This window comes from Mytilus galloprovincialis, chromosome 6, assembly GCF_965363235.1.
Source record: "Mytilus galloprovincialis chromosome 6, xbMytGall1.hap1.1, whole genome shotgun sequence".
Lineage (NCBI taxonomy): Eukaryota > Metazoa > Mollusca > Bivalvia > Mytilida > Mytilidae > Mytilus > Mytilus galloprovincialis.
Genome location: NC_134843.1, coordinates 3,495,525 through 3,516,689, shown reverse-complemented (window position 1 = coordinate 3,516,689; position 21,165 = coordinate 3,495,525). Strand labels below are relative to the sequence as shown.

The 21,165-nt window shown below is 31.8% G+C and overlaps 1 protein-coding gene across 4 annotated transcripts in view; it reads left to right on the top strand.

The window, feature by feature from the left end:
* Positions 1 to 21,165, top strand: part of LOC143078722 (CD109 antigen-like) — a 356,264-nt gene that overhangs the window by 275,876 nt on the left and 59,223 nt on the right. For all 4 annotated transcript variants that reach the window (XM_076253652.1, XM_076253654.1, XM_076253653.1 and 1 more), the window contains exons 17-20: positions 14,548 to 14,631; positions 15,052 to 15,237; positions 16,469 to 16,618; positions 18,539 to 18,679. In XM_076253652.1, coding sequence (XP_076109767.1) covers positions 14,548 to 14,631; positions 15,052 to 15,237; positions 16,469 to 16,618; positions 18,539 to 18,679 — 561 coding nt within the window. The remainder of the gene's footprint in view (positions 1 to 14,547; positions 14,632 to 15,051; positions 15,238 to 16,468; positions 16,619 to 18,538; positions 18,680 to 21,165) is intronic.

Sequence of the window (21,165 nt, the reverse complement as noted above, 5' to 3'; positions counted from 1 at the left end):
CGCAAACAAAAACAAATAAATTATGTAAATCTAAAAACAACAAACATGTTTACCACAGAGGATACAACATCGTGGTCAGCAAGCTTATATTAGTAATCCATATAATCCACGTAGCAATAACGTAACCCAATCAACGAAAGATCATTTAATAAACCCTCCTATATATTAACTCCATGAGGTGTACGGCAATGCGGATGACGGACTAATTATTTCATGACGGACATGTGAGATACACAGTCAGGATTACGAATTATATCTGGGAATTACAAAATATAATTTGACGTCGGCTATTGACAGATCTGATTGATATGTATCGTATGTTTGCCCTTGTCTTTGACTTTTTATGCCGATTTTTTGCTGTACGCTGTTTTGAATATTTTGTCAGTAATCTATAATACTTTATTAAGATTTGCCAGAGACAACATAGGAGAATAGATCGCTCGATGCCATAGTTATTGAAAGGTGAATTAGTTTCTACTTATCGAATCAAGAAACTATATTTACCATAAGTTGTCGTTTCTATATTAGTATAATATAACATTGTTATTATCCGTATGTAAAATACATTGCGTGATAAGCTAGTTAAGAATCTAGCGGAAGCGAAACATGTATTATTGCGTTTTAGCCAAAAGTAACATCGCCAGAAGTTATATTTTTATCAGATTTTTTGTACATTAGAACACCACCAATAAAGAACAATCGTTTAAGGATTCATGCATTTTACTAAAGGGTTAAACATCTAGAAGTATGTTTCAGAAAATATCTGAAGATATAGGGGTGAAAATAAAAGTAGAAATCAATAGAATGTTCAGTAAAATTTCAAAAGATTATGGTAATAACGAAGCTAGCAAAATAAATACCAACAATACAATTCATTCTTTAGTTCTCTATTTATACTGTAAAATAAAAATGCAGTTACTTGTAGAATGTTAAAAGCAATATTTTTTTTGCTTTCTCGTACAGTAATTTCGGTCACTTCATTTGTAAAACTGTTGTCCATAAATTAACCTGAATAAATTGCGAAAATACAATTGCATGTGACGCCCAAAAAACAAATTAACACAAAAGAAATCGTGAAGGAAAAAGAATTACAATTTGATCTAAAATGAAACGCGAGACGGGATACAAATCACAGGTTTACGAGCTTTGGACTGTTTTTTCTAATCACCTAATCATGGCACTTCATAAAACTTGTAATATTGAAAAAGAGAATAAAATAAGCTTTCTTTGATATGTCGCATGTTAGAAATACATTTTTTATATCAATGCTGAGACATGTATTAGAATAGGTAGATAGATATAAGAAGATCTGTATGAGTGCCCTTGTCTTTGACTTATCCATCCAAGTCACAATTTGTAAAAGAAAAGAAAAACAATAAATGTCAAAGTACGGTCTTCAACACGGAGCCTTGAGTCACACCGAACAGTTTAGCTATAAAGAGCACGTTCAATCGGACTAACACCAGTATCTTAATTGCTACCTGTCAGTATAATTATAACGAAATGTTTCAAGTGATGAGATCCCAAAGAATGTAGAAGTTCTGAAATTATTTTACCGTGGTTATAGATGTACCCATACTCAATGCAAATGTTTATTTTGTTTAACATTGCCGATGACATGGTGCCTGGCCTTCTTAGTTTGAAAATCAAATAACACATTGCCTCGTAGTATCTTAATCTTACGGACCTTAATTTTTTAAATACTTTGTTAATCAGTTCTCCTTTTCATAGATTGGAATTGCTACACATATTAAGATTTTAATTTTGCATAAAACAGTAAGGATTTAATATAAGTAGTACATGGAACAGAACTAGTGCTACATTATGTTGAGAGACAAAACACTGCAATAACAATGTAAAACACATTAAAGGATGTTGACCTCTTAGCAACGGTTTACGTAGCCTGATGACGTCTTATTAGATGACGCTGGTTTACATTATTATGCAATTAAGATACGAAACTAAAAAATCATAAAGTGTTTGTTAAGCTGTCGTTCATGATATGCTTTCATCACATTTTTCTCTGAAAACAGACGACGGCCAAACATGCCTTCAAAACTAATTAATAACAAAAGTTTCGTGTTCTATGTCAGTGCTTTAAATAAGTGACAGTTTCTTTTTTTAAATTCGTCCCAATATTTTCTTATATAGACTCCTAAATAAAGCCTTGATATATATCAATGAATCGACCTGCATTTTTATGTGATTGAGTGTGAATCTATGTTTAAATTATCACATCTTTCTTAATGAAAGTCATTGTTGCAATGACATAACAGTGATGCTCTTTGCATTGTCATTTTAATTCGCCACCTTCAAGGAAACATCTTCCCGCGATAATTACACATGGGAAATGTTTTATCGTAAAAGAAAGTAATAAAATGTCACTTATCAAAAAAGCTGGGAATTATCCTGACAAAGCTATATACATATGTTTAACAGAAATTGATGTGTATCTTTCACAAGTATTGAGTTTTATTCTTAATGGCGATATTAACATACTTTCGTGTTTACTTTTATTGTGCAAAGAGAATAAAGTAAGTCTCTTGTAATTTACAAAACATGTATTTGCTTTTAGATAAAGTAAAAGTTATAGACTACAATTAATGCTGACATTAAATAATGCGATTCTTATCCGATAGTTGAAGAATAGCTTCCTGATATTGTGTATCATTCGGTCCGATGAAATTTTTCTAAGATTTTTTTTTCTTATTTGTGCAATTAAATAAGGGGTATTAAGTCATAAAAATTGTATTTCGTTTTATTTAACAATCGATGATTTACACTAAGCGCCTTAATTATAAAAGTAAGAAGATGTGGTATAATTGCCAATAAAAGAATTCTCAACTTTTAGTTTGTTTTTAAAACCCGTTAATTACTAGCTAGTAAAATGTGCATATATTGATTATTTACACATTAAGTCAAAAATCAAGATCCAGTATTTGTGAATAAGTCTTGCTTGGTACTTTGATCAAAATCATCACAGCTTCATAAATATCGGTCGTCTTTCTGAACCTATGTACAATAAAGGTAACAGTATACCAATGTTCAATAAATAAAGGCAACAGTAGTATTCCAATGTTCAATAAATAACGGCAACAGTAGTATACCGCTGTTCAAAGGTCATAATTTGATTAGAAAAAAATACAAATCCGAGTTGCACACTAAAACCGAGGAATTACATCAACTATAAGAAAAAACGGAATAACAGAAACGTTGAAGTGAACAAATAACTTTCAAAGGAATCTAAACTAAAATTTGAAAGAGTTCGACAAATTTTAGGTTTTAATTTCATAAATTTACAAATAAAAAATTTCATTAAGCAAAGTCAAATTTTCATGAATATATCATCTTACATTGTTGAACATTTTTGGGAGTATATCATTATGACTATTATGTTATTCAAATGTCAGTAGATTTCGATAATGTTCATATTTTGACCATGTGAGTGATACTTATTCAGCGGAGTTTGACCCAAATGATTTGTTTTAACGATATTAATATATGGTGTTAAATATAAATGAAATAGAACAAAATTTGTTTACTCTATAGAAGTTTTTATGGCCAACAAATAGGTTTCGAAATTCATACTCGTTTTATTGAAAATATATCTCTAATATCACCGGTTGCCGAGTGGTTTAAGTAGTTCACCTAGCGTACGAACACTGAAAAAATCGCGACCAATAACTGGTGCGTTCGATGCCAATTTTAATTGATTATGATTGTAAGTTTTCCTGTCGAAAGTTCATGGTTCTTTTCGTGCACTCCGATTTGAACTTCTCCGCAATAAAAACTGCCCACCATCATGTAGCCAGTAGTGCTGGAGGTGGTGTTTAATACAAAAAAATCAATACAATTTTGATTATAGAATTTTTACATATAAAATGCTAAAAAATATAACTCTTCAAACGATGAAGGAATATTAAAGTAATTTAGTTGGCGTTTTAAAGGAGATGCAACAATAACATTTGATAATATCATTGGGATATTACAGTTATGGGTCGGTTGTAACTTGTATACTACAATGAAATTTGATAATTTCATCGGCAATTCACAGTTCGGAGTCGGCTGCACCTTGTAACATATTGACGGTTCTAATCAATTTGTGCACGGATTAGTATGTTAGACTGAGGTTTGATATCTTTTATCCATCACACTCGTTCAATTGGTTAGGTTTTGACACCAAAGCAAAATATCCGACAGTTTGATATATTTTCATTTTAGGATGTGCCACCTGACATAAAGAGATAATATAGTATATATGTCTAGCATAGATAAGGAAATAATCATGGTTAGTTCATACTATGGTCAGATATTTGCCTTCATACATCATATTTGTCGATTTGATTGATAAAAAATGAATGACTTGAAAGATTTATCGATACATACTCTGTCTGTTTCATCATTGTGACAAAACGGCTGCCAGACCTAATAACGAGAAGTTAAAGGCATCCATGAAACATATAGTCAAATGCAACCTACATTATTGTAACCATCAGGCAAACATTGTTTATACAGGAAAGCAGATGCATTATCATTATATAAGATAACACATTTTGAATTCAAATAAAATTGAGAATGGAAATGGGGAATGTGTCAAAAAGACAACAACCCTACAAAAGAACAGAAAACAGCCGGAGTCCACCAATGAATGCTCAATACAGCGAGAAAATTCTGCACCCGTAAGCGTGCTTCAGCTAGTCCCTAAACAATCATGTGTACTAGTTCTTTCATTTTATGTCCTTTTTGGTCGTAAAGATCTTCAACTGTTTCGATTTTCATAAATCCTTGCCTTTCAAATATTCGATTTTAAACGTCCCTGGTGAAGGTAAATCAAGAACCAGCAGTTCGGACGCCTGACATACTTAAAGCGTTGTTTTCATTTTATTGTGCTCTGTTCTTCATTTCTTGAGTGATCTTTATTTAATTTTGCGAGTGATCTACCCATCTTTTTGAATTGAAAAGTACTTTTAATTATTTGTCAACTGTCAAGCAAATTATGTTTTTTTGCATTATGTAATGATTTATGTCAAACCATGCATTATGTAATCTTTCCTGTCAGTGGTTTCCAATATAGTATTAATATTCTTGATCAATTTGAAATGTTTGTTTAGTAAATCCCTTAACCCAGTTTATATTTACGTTTGTATCCCTTCAAGAGACTCATTTTGAGTTTCTATTCCTTTTAGAAATTAAAAGTTTATTTTGAATTATATTATGAAAGGAGAATGAGAACAGTGTGGGATGTTTTCAACATTTAAATCCCAGAAATCAATTGAACAGAAACAGGTACTTGTGAAGTGTTAGTTCTGTCCAGGGAAACAGACAGAAGAAACTACAAACTTAGTATTAATAGCCAATTGATCATATTGGAGAATAGTGGTAATTATTTTCCCTTTAATCACCTCGGTCATAGAACACTTCAGTCGAAAATTTATGTAAATTCACATTGTTTTTCAATCAATTCCATCCCCGTGTCTACCATGGAATTATAAGAAAAGCTATATTTTTTGTCTAATCAATGAAGACTATTTGATATAAGGAGTTTTATGTCCCTCTATATATAACGTTATTTTCCAAAGATTGTGTCGTTATGAGAGAACTGATATATTGTATGATATAGATTTTGTACTTGACTATATTGAGAGATTTATTCCGATCATACTGATTTCACTTAAAGCACATTTGCGGCGGATATTGCGGTTTGCGGTTGACCTTATGTCGGAGAAAAGATCCCACGATAAAAGTTCCTATAATTAATTGAATGCAATTTCTCATATATTCATAATGTTTATTAATTCAAAAATAATCTCGCGGGCGGAAGGCGATACGTATAGTTGTTTCTGTTCGTCACCAAATTTGTTGTTATAGCTCCTAAAGGATAATCAGAATATGAGTTTATGTCCCCCTGTCATGCTACAATGGCTTTGACATTTTTACATAGTCTTTTGATCATGTGTGTTTATGAAAGCGGAAACTGTCAAAGAAGTCATGATTACATTCTAACAGACACAGAACTTGTTTTCAGTTGCTGTGAACATTCTTTGATGCCGTATAATCTAGAATTGTTTCTCAATTGGTGTATTTCTTTCGTTTGTAATACAGGGATTATTTGGTTAATTTGTTTTATGTTATGACTTTTATATACAACCAAATATATCCTTTGTTTTATTAACGAAGAACCGTAGTTTTTAGACCGCTACTTTTTTTAAAGTCTGTTATAACATTGGATAAGGGTACACTAATGGGTTAGGATTAACATCCCTTCTCCTTTGTATAACATTGGATAAGGGTACACTAATGGGTTAGGATTAACATCCCTTCTCCTTTGTATAACATTGGATAAGGGTACACTAATGGGTTAGGATTAACATCCCTTCTCCTTTGAAGGTTGAATACAACAATCTTTAAAATTTCATGTATAGAACATACTAATAATCAAATGAAGGGTCCGGGATGAATATCATTTTAAAAGAAACACGAAAAGACCAAAATTTAACTCGACAGACTTTTAGAAATGTATAAAATCGTATGGAATAAAGAAATGTACATTGTATTATGTATTGCTACTTTGTGAATAAAATTAATATGTCACATTTTTTTATGTCTACGAACATTGGGCTGTTGTCTGCTCTGTGGTGGGGTTGTCTCTTTGACACATTCCCCATTTCCATTCTCAATTTTAAAACTAAGAAGGGTTATGTTAAAAACTGTGTAATTATTGTACGCATTATATTTCAAAATAATTTGTCTACGTGTGAAAGAGTGGCGAAAGATACCAAAGGAGCATTCAAACTCACAAGTGTAACCAAACTTTTAAAGTGTACTGATACTACAAGCTACGTATTTTCGAAATGGTAGTATATGGCTTAAGTTGTTTTATTTTACCATTTGATTAAGAACTTTCCGTTTGAATTTTCTTCTGAATTCAGTTTTTTGTGATTTTACTTTTTGTTATAAACCAACTGATGAAATGATCAGCTCCCACCAAACAACTTGACCTGGTAATCAATGTAAGCTTAACCTAAATTAGTACTTTAACCTCAGATTTAAGACACTTGTGCAGTTTTCTACTTCTGTTGATTTTTTTAACAGGTGCTATTGACGGATATAATATTAACTGGATATCATTGTTTGCCCTTTTAATTGACTTCACATTGCAAACTTCAATGCAATTACATCATCTAGATGGGGAAATCAGACGAAAGTACTAACTGGGAGGGCGTCATTCTATATATAACTCTGTAAAAAATAGAAAGAGGTTTAATTGTGATTAAAAATCAGGAACCCAAACAGCAATGTTAATATAAACAGATATGAAACGCACACATTACCATTGTAACAGAAAAGTTTTGAATGAATCTCTTCTTGTTTTAGATTATACGGTTTATGATTTTTTTTTTATTAGAATGTCTTAAAGATTACAATTTGTAAAGATACAGCTGGTACAATCCGTCTTTGAAATAAAATATTTGTATTGTAAAGTTATGCTGATTTATTTTTATATTTTTTTGCTGTTTTGTTTTCATTTTTATAAGAGCGAATGTAATGTTATGAACAGTTGCTAATTCTACAACAAGATAGTGAATCGACACATTGTTCATTAACCACTAAAAACGAAGGACAGGCTTGAACGGGGGAATAATAATGTTGTCTTTATTGAAAAGTACAGAAATTACCTTCGAAACTTTCTGCTAGGTTCTTTTAAATATAGATACGAGCAAGACATTTTCATTTAAATTTAAATTCGATGTCTTCGATCTATATCTGATATGGAAATGATCGAGCTCGCCTAATTTGCAAATCTCTGTTTCGTTGTATAAATAACATGCGTCACACTTTCTTATTATTGTGGATATTGTATGGCATAAAGTTAAATTAAGCAGACCAATCGACTATAGATGCCAAAGCTTTGATTGGAAAATTTAATGAATGGGAAAACGAATGCTTCTGTTTCTACATGTACTTCTTACACCGCGTTAATTAGGCTAACACTCTGATCTTCTTTGGTTTTCTTAATTATTGTAATGACTTTTTGCGTCATGGATCAGAAATATGACTGACGTACAATACGCTGCTCTTATCAGATATCAAAGCAACGTGACATTTGTCGCTGATCTGCAAAACTGATAGATAAAGTTAAACTTACTAAAATTGACAATAACAAAATATTTTTTAATTACTTTTTTGTTTCTTTAATTGAAAAATAGGAGCAGTCAGTTCATTCCTTTTTTTCCAGTTAAGACAACAAATGATTAATTTTACTACCATTTTATAAAAGGAGCATAGTTGAACTTACAATTAAAAATGGGAATGGGGAATGTTTTAATAGATAACAACCCAATCAAAGAGTAGAAAACAGACCAAGGTCACCAATGGGTCTTAAACACATCCAAAGGCAGACTTTAGCAGGTCCCTCAGATAAAAATTTGTAGTAGTTCTGTGAAAGTCAACGTCACACTAAACTCCGGATTATATAAATGAACTTTAATTTAAAACAAAAAATACAAAACTAAAAAAAGTCAGGTGTTTCTGACTTGGGACAGGCGCAAAAATGCAGCGGGGTTAAACATGTTTTCTAAGATCTCATCAATCCCCTTTTTACCTCTAGCCAACAAATAATACACAAACACACAAAGAAAAGTAAAATCACAAAAATACTGAACTCCGAGGAAATTTCAATTATAAAGTTTCTAATCAGATGACAAAATTAAATGATAAAAAACATCAAATGGATAACAACTGTCATATTCCTGACTTGGTACAGGCATAACTACTAACAGGAACTGATATCAGCTCAAGACCTCAATTAAACTGAATAAAAGTACAACCCCTCCTGTTAGGGATTTAGTATCATACCATAATAAAATATATGGAAAGAACATATTGAGTATCATGCCAACAACTGGATTTAAGTGTTTTTTTCCGATGCAAAGACTATTTTTACCAATATACAGCATGGTTTCTAGTCACAGTTGTACTTCTTCAAATATCATTTAGAGCTACTTTCATCAATGTTTTATTGTTTCGAAACATCATTTATCTTGTGTGTTTTTTAATAACAGTTGAATTGTAACGATGTCGTCATTATTAGTGAATTGTTTCAGAATTTCACGTACATGTAGAGTTTTCATCGTCACGTGTCAATTGTTATACAACAAAATAAAATATTTCAATTGTTTGAAGCTTTCTTCAGTTGTTTCACAATACTATTTAGTATTTTTGTTTTCACGTTTGTATTATAGGCCTGTCATGTAATGTTGTCATTTTAGTGTTATATGTAGCATTGCCATAAAAGCGGGAGATTTGGCTAGCCACAAAACCAGGTTCAATCGACCAATTTTATTAAAATGTCAAGTGCCAAGTCGGGAAAATGGCAATTGTTATGTTATAGTTCGGTTCTGTGTGTTGCATTGTCTCTCGTTTTTTTTTTGTGTTGCACTTTAGTGTTTATGTTTTTGTTGTTCTCCTCTTATATTTGATGTGTTTCTCTCAGTTTCAGTTTGTAACCCGGATGTGTTTTCTATCAATCAATTTATGACTATCGAACAACGGTATACTTTTGTTGCATTTATTTGAGATGTTTCACGACATCATTAAGATATTTTGTCATCACAGTCCAGATATTCCACAATAGTATTTAGTCGTTTGACGTCAGTTTGAATTGTTTCACATTTAAAGCGTTGTTAGCACAGTTGAATTCCTTCAATACATGATTTGGATCTAATGTCATGATTGTTTAATTGTCAAATCCAAAAATACGCTTTTTTAAAATGATCATTGAGTTAATTGTATACCTTGATTCCTGTGATATAATGGACAGATAATATGAAAGTATTAGAAGTCATATTAGTAAAAAAAATGACTATAGACCTATTGGTTAATGGACAATTGAATAAGAAATTCTATCATTATACACAAAACAACAAACTCAAATGAAAGAAATAGCTGATTTAACAATCTTATAGAACATACATAATTTATAAGAATAAGAAAAATGAGGTTTTCAACAAATTCAAGAAATCATTTTGCTTCTTTTTTGTTACTTTTCTTTTAAATGCAGATGATTGTCATTTGATATACCTTTATTTTTAAAAAAACTTCAAAAAACTAAGGATTATTTTATCCCAGGCATAGATAACCTTAGCCGTATTTGGCATTACCTTTTGGAATTTTGAATCCTCAATGCTCTTCAACTTTGTACTTGTTTGGCTTTATAGATATTTTGATATGAGCGTCACTGATGAGTCTTATATAGACGAAACGCGCGTCTGACGTACTAAATTATAATCCTGGTACCTTTGATAACTAATTAGAGCTACTATTATCAATGTTTGTATTGTTTCAAAACATCATTTATCTTGTTCTTTTTTACTTTCAGTTGAATTGTGACGCTGTCGTCATTATTTGTGAATTGTTTCATAATCTCACGTACATTTAGAGTTTTCGTCGTCAAGTGTCAATTGTTTTACAACAAAATTAAGTATTTCAATTGTTTGAAGCTTTCTTCGGTTGTTTCACAATACTATTTAGTATTTTTGTCTTCACGTTTGTATTGTAGGCCTGTCATGTAATGTTGTCATTTTAGCGGGAGGTTTGGCAAGCCACAAAACCAGGTTCAAGTGCCAAGTCGGGGAAATGACAATTGTTATGTTATAGTTCGTTTCTGTGTGTTGCATTGTCTTTGTTATTTTGTTGTTGCACTTTAGTGTTTCTCATTTTCGTTGTTTTCCTCTTTATTTGATGTGTTTCTCCCAGTTTTAGTTTGTAACCCGGATATATTTTTTGGCAATCTTTTTATGACTTTCGAACAGCGGTATACTATTGTCGCCTTTATTTGAGATGTTTTACGACATCATTAAAATGTTTTGTCATCACAGTCCAGATATTCCACAATAATATTAGGTCCTTTGACGTCTGTTTGAATGGTCTCTGGTGAAATGCTTCAAAACATGATTTGTATCTAATGTAATTATTGTTTAATGGTCAAATCCAGAAATACATTTCTTTTAAATGGTCATTGAGTTAATTGTATACCTTTCTATGTTGTGTCATTTGTGCTGTTTTTTGTTTGTCTTTTTCATTTTTAGACATGGCGTTGTCAGTTTGTTTTAGATTTATGAGTTTGACTGTCCCTTCGGTATCTTTCGTCCCTCTTTTGATTCCTGGGTTTTCAAGGACAGATAACGTAACGTTCATTTTTATTTTTGACCTGCATTGACTTTGACGTTCGTAAAATACTTATATAGTTAATGTCTATATGCAATGTAACACATTGGATATTATTGTCATGTTCTGTAAACATTATAAAGTATAATTGTATAGATTTTCTGTTTCATAAAAAGGACAGATGTCAGATAGCCATGTTATTAATATTTATTAAGGCCATTCTATAATTGAATATTTATGTTATATGACATTATAAGTACACTTGATAAACAGTAATGCATGTTGCTTGCTGTTTATTTTATAAGTCTTATATGTTTTTAATGAAAACGGTCAGAGTATTGGTATGAGATATTATCAAAAAGAAAAAAATGTAGATGATGTTTTCAAAGAAAATCTTGATCTTGGACCAAATCGAAAATCAGAAAAATTCTTCTAATGAAAACTTATGTCCTACAATGGTTTTAGAAACAACTATTCGTGGTATAATATCAATATGTTCAACATACTATTGCTTTGCAGAGCGTTTATCCGCTTTGGAAATTTCTCTTCAAATCTATCAGCAATAAAACCACTTTAAATAAAAATCTGAAAGATAGATAAATCATTTGGCAACATGTCTGGACTTCTAATAAAGTACATCTAATTTACAGGATAAATTGAAAATCTATCAGACTGTTGATATCAGTCAAAAAAGCACAATCAAAGTTGAGAATTGTTACAGTTGAAACGTAAATAAAGAGAAATTATTAAAACAAAATGAATTTCACAATGATTTACAGACACAGTCATAAAGTCTGTTCTTTGTAACGGTAAATAATGTTCGTTGACGTAGTTACAACTGTCGATATTATAATTTGTAGTCATATTGAGGCCGTACATTGACCTATAATGGTTTACCTTTTTTAAAATTGTTATTTTAAAATTGTTATTTGGATGAAGGGTTGTCTCATTGGCACTCACACGACATCTTTCTATATCTATATATTAGCAAAAACTACTTTAGACCTATGGGTTAATGGATTGATTGATTGATTGCTGGTTGCTTAACGTCCAGTGGCAATGGGCTAATGGACATTTGAATTATAAATTCTATCATGTTCACAAAACAACAAACCTAAATGAGAAGAAACAATCTTGAGAACATACACAATTTATAAGAATAAGAAAAACGTAGTTTAAAAAAAAAAAAAAAACACTGTCGTAAAGTGTTTTAAGAAATTTTGTTCAACAATACTACACTAAATAAGAAAATGCCTGTGCCAAGTCAGGAATATGACACTTGTTATACATTCATTTGAAATTTTGATTTGCTATTTGATTAAGGACTTTCCTTTTTGAATTTTACTAGGATTTCAGTATATTGGTGATTTTACTTTTTACACTATTATACGATCGTTATGCTTCCTTTTTTGTTTCTTTTTTTAATGCAACTGATTGTCCTCTGATATACTTTTATTCTAGAATGAATGCATCTTTGTTAACTTAGGGGTACGACCAGGGCTTCTCTGAGGGTGCGGCCCGTAACTCTTGGCTAGAAGGATGATTGGATGAAAGATTGTTTTGAATTATTTTTAGTTTGCTAAATGTCCACGAAATTGTTTTCATGTGTATTCAAAAAAGTCACCGATATAACAAAAAATGCAAAAGGTAGGTTCTATAAATTTGGTCGACAGAGATTATGGTTGGAAAATCTAGATAGCCATCACAACTAGATGACGTGGACATGTTGTATATTGGGGTTTGTCTTTAGATTCTTGAACTTTCTTGAAGTTCATTATAATTCTGTATTCTTTATTTAGTCAGTTGCTGTTGCAAACCTTATATTTATTGTTTAAAGATTCCTGTGTATTTTTAAGTGTTGGCATTATATATAATAAGTTTATAAGTAATAAGGCATTTCGACGCTATTTTTTTAATGAATAAACGGATGAGTGGGTGGAGGTGGTGAACATACATGAATGACACAGCAACCTTATGACACAAACATACTCTTATGGTGAATATAGTACGGTCATCAATAGTAGACACATTTTGCCCAATACTTCCAGCTGCTTTGTATGTTTAAGTTTAATTAAATCCTACGAACTAGCCAAACGACATTGTTTACTTCAGAGGTTGACTGGCGGTAATGTTTAAGCATGGGTTTTTATATTACATAAGAAATCCTTTCATTTAATGAATCCGATTTTATTTTAATTTGACTTCTTTTCTATAAGAATTCCTGTGTTTGCAAGAAGAAAATAGATAACTAGCATGTTAGTAGTCCTTGATAGAATACACAGCGAGTGTGATATAAATATATCATGTTATGATGACAATTTTCCATTAGCTGTGACAATGTAAATTAGCATACAAATTGAAAATAACTCCTTGTAGGAATGTTCTGTAATTTTCTGGCTTACAGTACTATGCGATAAAGAAATCAAGTTGAAATTATCCCCCAAAAAAGACAATTACTGAGAATAATTATAAAATGTCCAATCAAATTACGTTTTTAACATTGTGTGTTTTAGCACTTGATATACAAACAGTGTGGTATATACTGACATATTTTACAGTAACACTTTAAAAATCTCTGAAAATGAAAAACAAATAGAATGCTCGATAAGTAAGGGCCAATTTTCTGCGTATACTGCAACATATAGAAAAGGCTCTAGGATTTTCAAAAAAATTTTAATTTTATCAATTATTAAAATCGATTATGAAATTTATTAATCAATTTTAAGCACGCTCGATAGCCTTTGCTGTACCAATTCAGGAATATGACAGTTGTTATCCATTCGTTTGATGTGTTTGAGCTTTTGCCATTTGTTAGGGTCTTCCTTTTTGAATTTTCCTCGAAGTTCAGTATTTTTGTGATTTTATTTCTTCATCGACCAATTTTCGATTATAATCAATCACCAGAAAATGACTTACTGTATTCAACAACTTTTTTCTCATTTTCTGCTGTTAGTGGTTACATCAAATTGCATATGTCATCACAAAGGTTTTATAATTAGACCTTGTTTACATCGTAGTTCTCTTATACAAACGAATGATATTATACTTCAATGATGTATTTCTTTGAATCTTTCCCCAATAGTTGGAGTTCACCTGTCCTCCGAGTGATAACACACTGGCGTTGTCAGTTTATTTTCGATTTATGAGTTTGACTGTCCCTCTGGTATCTTTCGTCCCTCTTTTAACACTAAAATCCTGTTTTCAGTTATATTTTCACTATAATCTTAACTCTTTTTGAACATGTATTTCCTGTACATTATGTAATAATAATTTTATATTCTTTTTATCTTATACACATTTTGGTTTGTGATTTCTTCTCTGGGGTTTCATTATGATTGATATATTAAAAAATTAATTCATAAGCAATTTCTTTATTTGCAGGTTTATGATCTTGGTGATACTATGCATGTCAGAACATCGGGATATAGCGGAAAAGCAGGTTTCAAGACAGACTTGTTTCTGTTTGTAAGTATTGAAATTTCTCTTTATGCGTGAAATGAATCCCGAATTCCACTTCAAAAATAGCAGGATAGCAATTTTCATGACAGACTTGTTGTTGCTGTTGTTGTTGAGGTTGTTGTCATTTTGACTTATCCCTATTTCCATTCTCATTTTTATTGTTTCTGTTTGTAAGTATTGCCATTCTCATTGTACATGTTGTACGTGAAATGAATCATAAATTTCATTCAAATATTTATATGTATGGAAACGACTTACTCTCTTTTCAATCGATGTACTATAGTCCTCTTCGATGCGATGGTTACTTAGAAGTATTTAATAAATTATGTTAACTTATTTTAATTTATCTTGTCTTTTAATTTAATGATTCTTTTTAGAAGAAACTCGCGTCGGTCGCAAATACAAAATTGTAATCCTTAATTTCAGTTGTTCAGTAAAGGAAAGTTGATACGGTCATTTGAAGTATCCCCAGGATCTGTTACCGAACTCTTGATTGAACAAGACATGGGATTGGCGCCATCAGCTTCTTTATTGTTGTATGCCGTTTCTAATGAAAATGAACTTGTTGCAGACGAGATGAAAATAATGGTTTCTGGACTTATTAAAAATCAGGTATATATTTTGTACATTACTTATTGTGTAAACTGTTTCTATTGTATTCACTGAGGTTAAGCAAGGCAACAGCAGTAATCCGCTGTTCAAAAGTCATTAAAAACATCATCAGGGTTACAAACCAAAACTGAGGGAAACACATCAGCTATAAGAGAAAACAGGGACACTAAACTGCAACAAAAACAAACGCCAACATACTAAGAAACGGACTATTTGATAACAACTGCCATATTTCTGAATAAGTACATGACATTGTAAGAAAAGTGGGTAAAACCTGATTTTTAACTGGCAAAACCTCACGCTTATATAGCTGTTTTACAAAACTCGCTTAAATAACAACACTACATGAAACAGAAATACAGTACAAACAAGAGCAAGAACATTCAGCACAGAGCAATACATAAATAAATATTGTATTAGTACATTACCACATGTAATCCGCAGAAAAAGAAGGTACATCTCCTATTTTCTATACATCAGAATAGCACAAACTGAATGTCACTTATGTGAAATGTACCGTTTATACAGAGTTCAAATTAAGAGCAATAAGGCATAGCACAATATCGAACTGTACTACAAAAGAAATATACCTAGATACATGAATGTCGGATGTATAAATATCGATACACGTCGATTAACGTTTTTAGTATCACAACCTACATATTAGTTTTGCAGAAGAACGTTTGTTGGCAGTTAAATATCATGCGTGCTACAGCTATAACTTTGAAGTTTGATGTACACATTGATACACAGTCTTTGCACAAATAAACAAAAAGATGCTGTAATTAATGGTCCAATATCAATGCTGTTAGTCAAAGAAGCGATATATTTATAATCAAGTAAATGAAAATGAAATTGAAAATGGGAAATTTGTCAAAGAGATAACAACCCGACTAAGAGCAGAAAACAGTTGAAGGCCACCAAGGGGTTTATAACACAATGTAAAAAATCTGGTGGTTAGCTTCAGCTGACCTCTTAACAAAAATGTGTAATAGTTAAGTAAAAAAAAGGGCCGTCATACTAAACTGTACAAGATATAAATCAACTAAAGCTAAAATTCCTACAAGACTAACGAAGGCCAGAGGCTCCTGACTTGGGGCAGGTGCAAACATGTTGCGAGGTTAAACATATTTTGTGAGATTTTGTGAAAATTAACAACGTATCCTTGATATGCTAATACTGTTGGGCAGATTATTTAGAATTTTTTTATGTATTATTTCTGTATTTGTAGATGACTATGGAATACAGTGTTAAAAGACAAATGGTTGGCAGGGATGTAACTTTAAGTGTAACTTCCGATCCAAATTCATCCATATTTTTAGTTGCTATTGACAAAGGGTCTCAACTTTTAAAAGCGCCAAACGACATAACGTTTCAACAGGTAAGTTTGATATAAACCAAGACAAAAAAAGTGTCAGACTTGAATATCATAATATGATTTGAGAAATTATGTTAAGTATGGTATCTATGATGATTTACAATCTTGAATTAATTCTAAAACCATCAATTGAAGTGAGAGATAATTTGAATACAAGATTATGGCTTCCATATTTATGCCAGTATTTTTGGTACAAGCATTATTTCAATATTTGGTCTAATAAAAATTAAATCATATCAAAGAAAGCAACATAAAGCCGAAGTAAACAAGTTAAATAATATTTTCAATCAAACAAGATACTCGATTACAGAATCAAATAGGAACTAATTAGTACTGTTGCTGGCGTTATTTTGATATAATTTAATTTTGGATAGAACACGTCTTCTGATTAGTTGACAGTGTTTTGTCTATCAGCTCATAGAAAATAATTTTGTCATGTAACCGTGACTTCATCAACGTTTTTTCATAATTTACTCCGGCATACAATGGAATATAGAATTAAATTATAAGAAATAACTACTATTTTTTCTGTCTATTCGAAATAGCATTTAAAAAGTAGTGCACACTTTGAAATAACCTGCTATGCGGATTATCCAGTGTGCACCACATTTTTGCTGTTATTTCTTCATAGACAAAAAGAATCACAGTCATTCCTTTTAAAAATAAATGATTATGTTTCTTTATAAAATTGAGAATGGAAATGGGGAATGTGCCTAAGAGACAACAACCCGACCATAGAAAAAAACAACAGCAGAAGGTCACCAACAGGTCTTCAATGTAGCGAGAAATTCCCGCACCCGGAGGCGTCCTTCAGCTGGCCCCTAAACAAATATATACTAGTTCAGTGATAATGAACGCCATACTAATTTCCAAATTGTACACAAGAAACTAAAATTAAAATAATAAAAACCTAACAAAGGCCAGAGGCTCCTGACTTGGAACAGGCGCAAAATGCGGCGGGGTTAAACATATTTGTGAGATCTCAACCATCCCCTTATACCTCTAGCCAATGTAGAAAAGTAAACGCATAACAATACGCACATTAAAATTCAGTCCAAGAGAAGTCCGAGTCTGATGTCAGAAGATGTAACCAAAGAAAATAAACAAAATGACAATGATACATAAATAACAACAAACTACTAGCAGTTAACTGACATGCCAGCTCCAGATTTCAATTAAACTGACTGAAAGATTATGATTTCATCATATGAACATCAGGCACAATCCTTCCCGTTAGGGGTTTAGTATCATAACATATATGAGAAGAACATAACCCGTGTCATGCCAACAACTGGTTTTTGAATAAATGTGTTTAGTTTCGATGCAAAGACCCTAAAAGTGATCAATATTAACGCCAAAATATGCAATCTTTAATGACCTGACAACAGTATCGTAACTATATCCCTTTTTAATAAGTCTATTCAAAGGTTTTGTTAGTTTTTGAGGTGAATACTGACACCATTGTGCTTTATAAAGACTATTTCCATAAAAAATTGGATGTGAAATACCTGAACGTATAAGAAGTCTGCATGTTGAGCTATATTTACGAATGATGTCCTTATATCGATGATAAAATTTAGTAAATGTTTTGACTAGTTTGTGATATCAAAAACCGTGGTGTAATAATTTTTCAGTAATACATAAATTTCTCTCGTTAAAATCTAAAACATTGTTACATACACGAGCGAATCGTACAAGTTGAGATATATAAACACCGTAAGATGGTGACAAGGGAACGTCACCATCTAAAATGGATAATTAACGATAGGAAATGAAAAATCATCTCTTTTAGTATGTCTATGTTATTCAATGTTATAAAATATTATATTAGTAAATATATACAACCATATATAAATTATAACATATAAACTGGAACTATAAACAGAACATTGGTCAATATCAGTACCATGCCTTTTTTTTTAGGTCAAGGAAGGTATAATGGAGTTTGATACTAGAGAGGAAAGAGATGGTAGTGACCCTTATCCTGGTCCAATTATGTTTCGGAGGAAAAGATTTGCTATTGAGAACTTTTATCAGGGTACATCAGCGAATGAAATTTTAGAGGTAATTTTAATAGTACACGTTGAAAATTTTAACAAGTTGTAATCCATAGACTCATGAAAATTAAAATTTTTCCAACACAAATCCTCCTTTTTTGATAATTTGCAAATTAAAAAAAAGTATAATTACAGAAATACTGCACTCTGAGGAAAATTCAAAACCGAAAATCCCTAATCAAATGGCCAAAAAAAATTATAAAACACATCAAACAAATGAACAACAACTGTCATATTCCTGACTTGTTACAGGCATTTTTGAATGTAAAAAATGTTTGATTGAACCTGGTATATCGACTTTTATCATAAGGTATCAATGATAAACAATGAGATGATACTTTTTTATATTAACGTATTTGTATTCATTAAATGCAAAAGTATTTTCAGTTTCCAACAAAATTCAATAAAGACAGGCCGGTATCCATAGTCTGTAAAAAGGGGAAATAACGCATATTAGTCGACCAAAAAAAGGTCCTTTAACAATCATTTGTTTAGTTAAACACGACTTATATGATTTGTCAAACCACCTCACTTTCACCCATATCTCTATTTTTAGTGTAAATGATAACGCTTAAATAGAAATGCAGTTAAAGTAACTTTCTCGCATGCCTTTACACCATATCCAACATTATTCATCTTGAAATACAAGAACTTATATTTTGTTAGATAGGGCTATAACCGAAAAACTCCGTTCAAACGGATTTTGTATACTGAAACTTGAATAAAAAGTTATCATCGTGAATTAAAACAAATGCTGTGTAAGGCAATCGTATGATAGGATTTAATCATCATGTCTAAAAATGACCAAAATTACAACATGTACACTTTCAATGCCAAAGGATTGTAAATATACAAGAACAACAGGAATTCAAATAAATCGTGAAATGGAAGAACGAAACAAAGGAACTATCGAAATTGATCAATAATTAAAAGATAAAACGCCCAAAATGAGAATGGAAACGGGGAATATGTCAAAGAAGCCAAAGAGCAGACAACAGCCGAAGGCCACAAACGGGTCTTCAACGCAACGAGAAAACTTCCGCACACGCAGGTAGTCCTCATCTGACCTTAAATAAAATTGTGTACTAGTTCAGTGAAAATGACCAAAAACGGAAAATGACGTATAAATAAACAATAAACTACAAAACACGAATACGAAAACTGGATTCAGCAAAACGACACCATAAAAAAAGTTGAGGTTTCAAATGCTCAAATCTTGTTTTACATGTGGCGATCGTCGTTTTGGAATGAGCAAGTGGTACTGCATAAAACATTGATAGATAATTCGTCTGTTGTACGTTTCGTCCCCGAGGGTATCACCAGCCCAGTAGTCAGCACTTCGGTGTTGACATGAATATCAATTATATGGTCATTTTTATAAATTTTCTGTTTAAAAAACTTTGAATTTTTCGAAAAACTAAGGATTTTCTTACCCCAGAAGTAGATTACCTTAGCCGTATTTGGCACAACTTTTTGGAATTTTAGGTCCTCAATGCTCTTCAACTTTGTATTTATTTGGCTTTTTTAACTATTTTGATATGAGCGTCACTGATGAGTCTTATGTAGACGAAACGCGCGTCTGGCGTATAAAATTATAATCCTGGTACTTTTGATAACTATTTACACCACTGGGTCGATGCCACTGCTGGTGGACGTTTCGTCCCCGAGGGTATCACCAGCCCAGTAGTCAGCACTTCGGTGTTGACATGAATATCAATTATATGGTCATTTTTATAAATTTTCTGTTTAAAAAACTTTGAATTTTTCGAAAAACTAAGGATTTTCTTACCCCAGAAGTAGATTACCTTAGCCGTATTTGGCACAACTTTTTGGAATTTTAGGTCCTCAATGCTCTTCAACTTTGTATTTATTTGGCTTTTTTAACTATTTTGATATGAGCGTCACTGATGAGTCTTATGTAGACGAAACGCGCGTCTGGCGTATAAAATTATAATCCTGGTACTTTTGATAACTATTTACACCACTGGGTCGATGCCACTGCTGGTGGACGTTTCGTCCCCGAGGGTATCACCAGCCCAGTAGTCAGCACTTCGGTGTTGACATGAATATCAATTATATGGTCATTTTTATAAATTTTCTGTTTAAAAAACTTTGAATTTTTCGAAAAACTAAGGATTTTCTTACCCCAGAAGTAGATTACCTTAGCCGTATTTGGCACAACTTTTTGGAATTTTAGGTCCTCAATGCTCTTCAACTTTGTATTTATTTGGCTTTTTTAACTATTTTGATATGAGCGTCACTGATGAGTCTTATGTAGACGAAACGCGCGTCTGGCGTATAAAATTATAATCCTGGTACTTTTGATAACTATTTACACCACTGGGTCGATGCCACTGCTGGTGGACGTTTCGTCCCCGAGGGTATCACCAGCCCAGTAGTCAGCACTTCGGTGTTGACATGAATATCAATTATATGGTCATTTTTATAAATTTTCTGTTTAAAAAACTTTGAATTTTTCGAAAAACTAAGGAT